The following is a 4,131-nucleotide window of genomic DNA, read 5'->3' as shown; positions in this document are numbered from 1 at the left end:
CNTGAGAGACATGCACAGAGATGGGGCCTAGGGCCTGAACGAGGGCTGTGGTGCTGCCTGCAAGTGCAGCACAAGGGCCGCAGGGCGGCGCATCGATCCAGCCGGCGCCAGCTTGCAGCGGGCTGCTCCCGGCTGCCGCCATCTCTGCCCGCCTCTTGCCTGCCCGCGCCCTCCAGCTGCAGCTGGCTCAACCTCGCCGACCTCAGCGGTTGCATGGCGGTTTGATCAGCTCAAAAAGACGCATGCAAAGTGGCAAGCCTGTGAGCTGTCGCCGCAGCGGTGGAGCCGGGGCTAGAGGCAGCCCAGGCGGCAGGCGTTGGCAGTCTGGCATGCCGACATCTTGCCGTCCCATAGCGCCCCCTGCTGCGCCCGCCAGCGCTCCCGCCCCGCCTCCTCCGCCTCCTGCAGCAGCGCACGCGCCGCCTCCCCCACGCCGCCCTGCGCCCTGGCCGTGCGCCCGTTGCTGTTGCGCGCCAGCGGGTCGCACCCAGCCTCCACCAGGGCCGTGCAGGTGGCCAGGTGCCCCGCCCGCGCGGCGGCGTGCAGCGCAGTGCCGCCCTCGGCGCACCGCCCGTCCACGGCGCAGCCGGCGGCAAGCAGCGCGGCCACCACCGGCGCGCCGGCGCCGGCCGCCGCGGCCGCGTGCAAGTAGGATCCGCCCTGCGGGGTGGCGTCGCATGCCTCCCGCAGGTCCGCACTGCCGCACTCCAGCTGCGCCAGCTTCACGGCGGCGCGCGGCAGCCCCTTGGCCGCCAGCTCCTCGAACGTGGCGGGCAGCAGGCCCGGCAGGTGGCCGGAGGCGCCGGCCAGCTCCGTCAGCAGGTGGAAGCACGCCTCGTCGTCCGCCCTCTCAATGGCCGCCTTCAGCGCGGCCGCCGGTGCGGGCTCCGTACTCGGCATGCCTGGGATGCGAGGTCAGAACTGGCTTTCCAAGGCGTCCCGCCGGTTTCGAGACGTATTAAAGCAGCCAGAGCGTGCAAGGGCGGTTCAATTCGCCGTCCCGAAAAGAAAGCAGGTCAACCCGTGCGACGGGTGCTGTGCGTGGCGGGTCGGAGGTCGCCATTGCCAACGAGGACATCCAAGATGGCCGATCGATCGGCGGGTCGCTCTGCGTCCGGCTGAGAGTTGAAACTTCTAATGGTGGCAGGCCTGTGCCATTCTGGCCGTGTCGTGACAGGAGCCACACATCTGGCGCGGCTTTTCTGATTTCACAGCTTCTCTTGTGCAGCTTGACTGCGCAGGATTCAGTGGGGGCGGCGGTTGCGGCGTCCAAGGTGGCTCAGCGCGTGACTGTCGATCCGGCGCCGGGGCGGCGGCCCAAGGCGCAGCCGCTCCAGCAGGCGGCGCCCGGGCAGGTGCCGGCCCCGGTCACGCCGGCACGCCGCGACGAGGTCACAGGGGTGGAGAAGGGCGGCGGCCGCGAGCGGCAGGACTGGGTGCGGCAGCTGCTTGAGGGGCTGTGGCCGTACGCGCGGGAGGCCGCCGAGCGGCTCGCCTGCCAGGTCATCCCCGAGCAGCTGGAAGCCAGCCGCCCGCCCTTTGTGTACGAGCTGCGCCTGGAGCGGTTCAGCCTGGGGGATGCGCGGCCAGAGATCCGGGACATCCGTGTGCACAGGTGCGCTGTGCCTGCGCTGCGCCTGCTGCTGGGCCTGCTGCTGCGCCTGCTGCCGCAGCTGCGCTCGCCATGCCTGGTGCCTGCTGCTGTCGGCCTCGCCACGCCTGTGCCTGGCCCTGCTCCGGCTGCCTGCCTGCATACGCTGCACCCCCGCGCCTGCCCCACACCGACTGCCGGCGGCGGCGCCTGCGTGGCAGGGGCCCGGGCGGCGGCGGGCTGGAGGAGATGTTTCTGGAATTCGAGGCCGAGTGGCGCTCGCAGCAGGTCTGGCGGGCGGTGGCAGCCAGGAGGCGCGCGCGCCTGCCTGCTGCCTGCCTGCCTGCCTGCCCTCCTGCTGCCTCCCATAGCCCACATCGTCAGCATCCCTGCGCCCGCAGGATGTGGAGCTTCACATTCTTGTGCCCCGGCTGCCGGTGGCGGTGGCAGAGGTGACCCCAGACTGCCTGGAGGATGCGATGCGCCTGGTGATGCGCCTGCGCGTGCGTCTCAAGCAGGCGTGGATCAGGGCGGGGGTGCGGCTGGCGCTGCGACCCCTGCTGCGCCGCCTGCCCGTGGTGGGGGCGCTGCAGGTGGGTGCCGGCTTCCCGCTGCGGTGCGCCTCTCTGGCTGCCCGCCTGCCCTTCGCCCTCAGGGGAGGCTCCCCTCCCTCTCTCGGCGCCTCAGGCTGCGGGGCGAGGCAGGAGATCCCGCGTGGTGGCCCCGCATCCAGCAGCCATACCGCTAGCCGTACCACCATCCCGGTCTCGCCTGCATCCAGCCTCCGAGAGCTCCGCCAGTCATCCCCCTGGGGCGCATCCCTTTCTCCATCCCTCCATTCCTGCCTCCATTCATCCCTCCATTTCTGCTTCCATTTGTACCGCCTTTCCTCCCTCCAATCCTGCTGCCATTCCTGGGCCCGCCACGCCGCAGGCAGGCCTCACGCGCGTCCCTGAGTTCGGCTACGACCTCCAGCTGTCCGTGGCCTCGGCAGCGCTGGTGCCGCTGATCCGCCAGTGGCTGGACGGCGCGGTGCGCGACCTGGTGCTGCAGGCGAGAGGGGGCGAGGGCGGCGGCGCGGCAGCGTGCAGTCGCCGCAGGGTTGTGCTTGCGGGGCCCCTCCCTTGCCTCCGAGGCAGAGTCTGGCCGCGGTTGACCTGCTCACCTCACCTGCAGGCTACTCACTCTACCTGCACCCACTCCACGCCTAAGTGCCTATGCTTCCCCGCCTGCCTGCCCGCCTGCCCGCCTGCCTGTCTGCAGCCCTGGGTGCTTCCCGAGCACTACTTCCTGCCCATCGACCCCGGGGTGCGAGATGTGGAGCGCCCCGCTGGAGTGCTGGCGGTGCGGGTGCTGGGAGCAGAGAATGTGAGTGGCGGCGCGCCCCGGCCGCGGCGCAAGTGGGGCTGCCCGCGCAGGGCGCGCTTGCATGCGTTGTGCTGCTGCTTCATTGCACCTGCCGGCCAGCTCGCACGCGGCGCCTAAGCTTGCACGTGCCCCCTCGGAGAGCCTGAGGCAACCTGCTGCGCGTGCCATGCCGCGGCGCAGGTGCCCAAGCCGGGGCTGCTGGCCAGCGCGCGCCCCATGCTGGAGCTGTTTGTACGGGACAGCCAGCGCCGGCAGACGTGCGTGGCGCCCGTTGGGAGCAGCCCCACCTGGGGCAAGCCGCGCTTCGAGTTCCCAGTCAGCGTGCCGGGTAAGGGCGGCGGCGGGCGGGGCAGCCGCTGCGCAGGGCCTGGGCTGGCGGGCGCACGTGGTGGCTGCTGCCCGCCCTGGGACCTCGCGTTTGGCCCCAGGCCAGGCTTCTGCATGCACTGCCTCAGTGCGCTCATGCCAGCCTGCACCTTCCCTCAGGCCAGGCCGGACCCCTTTGACTGGCTGAGGCCAAACCTCGCCATGCTGCTTTGTTAAGCTGACAAACTTCCGCCGGTACCGTGTCGCAGAGCACCAGGAGCTGTGCCTGGTGCTGTACCACTACCGAGACTGGGTGCCGAACGAGGAGGTGGGGCGGGCGGTGGTGCCGCTGCGCAGCCTGCCGCCCGGGCGGCCGCGGGAGGTGGAGCTGGTCGTCAGGTCGCCAGGTGGGCGCTGGTGCCGCTGCTGGCATAGGCTGTGAGGCTTATGCAGGCTAACAAGGCTGTGAGGTTGTGAAGGTTGTGAAGGCTGGTCCGGTCTGGGGAAGGAAGGGATCGACATGCTGCTAGTAGCCCACCCCTCCCTCCCTCCCTCCCTGCAGCAGAGCAGCAGCACGACGATGAGCAGCAGCGGCTGGGAGGCCTGGGCCGGGCTGCGCTGGCGCTGGGCCGCCCCTTCACCAAGCGGGGCTCCCAGCTGTGCAAGCTGCGCCTGCAGGTGGGCGGGCGCGGCACTGCTGGCAGCCACGCCGCTGCATGCTGCACCACGTGCCTCTGGGTGGGCGCGCTCGATGATGGCGGGGTTGGCAAAGGGTGGCATGCCGCGGCATGCAGCCAGAGCACGGTTGGTGGCGTGGCACCACGGCACAGTGACACACGGTGACCCCCCCCCCCCCCCCCAGCGGG

The 4,131-nt window shown here is 71.3% G+C and overlaps 2 protein-coding genes across 2 annotated transcripts in view; one reads left to right on the top strand and one right to left on the bottom strand.

Moving 5' to 3' along the window:
• Window positions 1-291: 291 nt before the first annotated feature.
• On the bottom strand, window positions 292-900 carry CHLNCDRAFT_55321 (hypothetical protein; the record flags this gene model as incomplete). Its single annotated transcript, XM_005843188.1, has 1 exon — window positions 292-900. One exon carries the CDS (start codon window positions 898-900, stop codon window positions 292-294), a length of 609 nt encoding a protein of 202 aa, XP_005843250.1.
• Window positions 901-1,083: 183 nt separating this feature from the next.
• CHLNCDRAFT_141362 (hypothetical protein) overlaps window positions 1,084-4,131 on the top strand; it is a gene marked incomplete at both ends in the record, with an annotated part of 3,422 nt that continues 374 nt past the window's right edge. The window contains 9 exons of the mRNA XM_005843233.1: window positions 1,084-1,112; window positions 1,229-1,615; window positions 1,813-1,879; window positions 1,993-2,184; window positions 2,525-2,635; window positions 2,855-2,959; window positions 3,140-3,287; window positions 3,535-3,672; window positions 3,828-3,943. Coding sequence (XP_005843295.1) covers window positions 1,084-1,112; window positions 1,229-1,615; window positions 1,813-1,879; window positions 1,993-2,184; window positions 2,525-2,635; window positions 2,855-2,959; window positions 3,140-3,287; window positions 3,535-3,672; window positions 3,828-3,943 — 1,293 coding nt within the window. The remainder of the gene's footprint in view (window positions 1,113-1,228; window positions 1,616-1,812; window positions 1,880-1,992; window positions 2,185-2,524; window positions 2,636-2,854; window positions 2,960-3,139; window positions 3,288-3,534; window positions 3,673-3,827; window positions 3,944-4,131) is intronic.

The sequence above is a fragment of the Chlorella variabilis genome, assembly GCF_000147415.1.
Source record: "Chlorella variabilis unplaced genomic scaffold CHLNCscaffold_33, whole genome shotgun sequence".
In the NCBI taxonomy this organism is placed as follows: Eukaryota; Viridiplantae; Chlorophyta; class Trebouxiophyceae; order Chlorellales; family Chlorellaceae; genus Chlorella; species Chlorella variabilis.
Note: the sequence above shows the minus strand (reverse complement) of the source record. Positions and strands in the feature narration are given on the sequence as shown.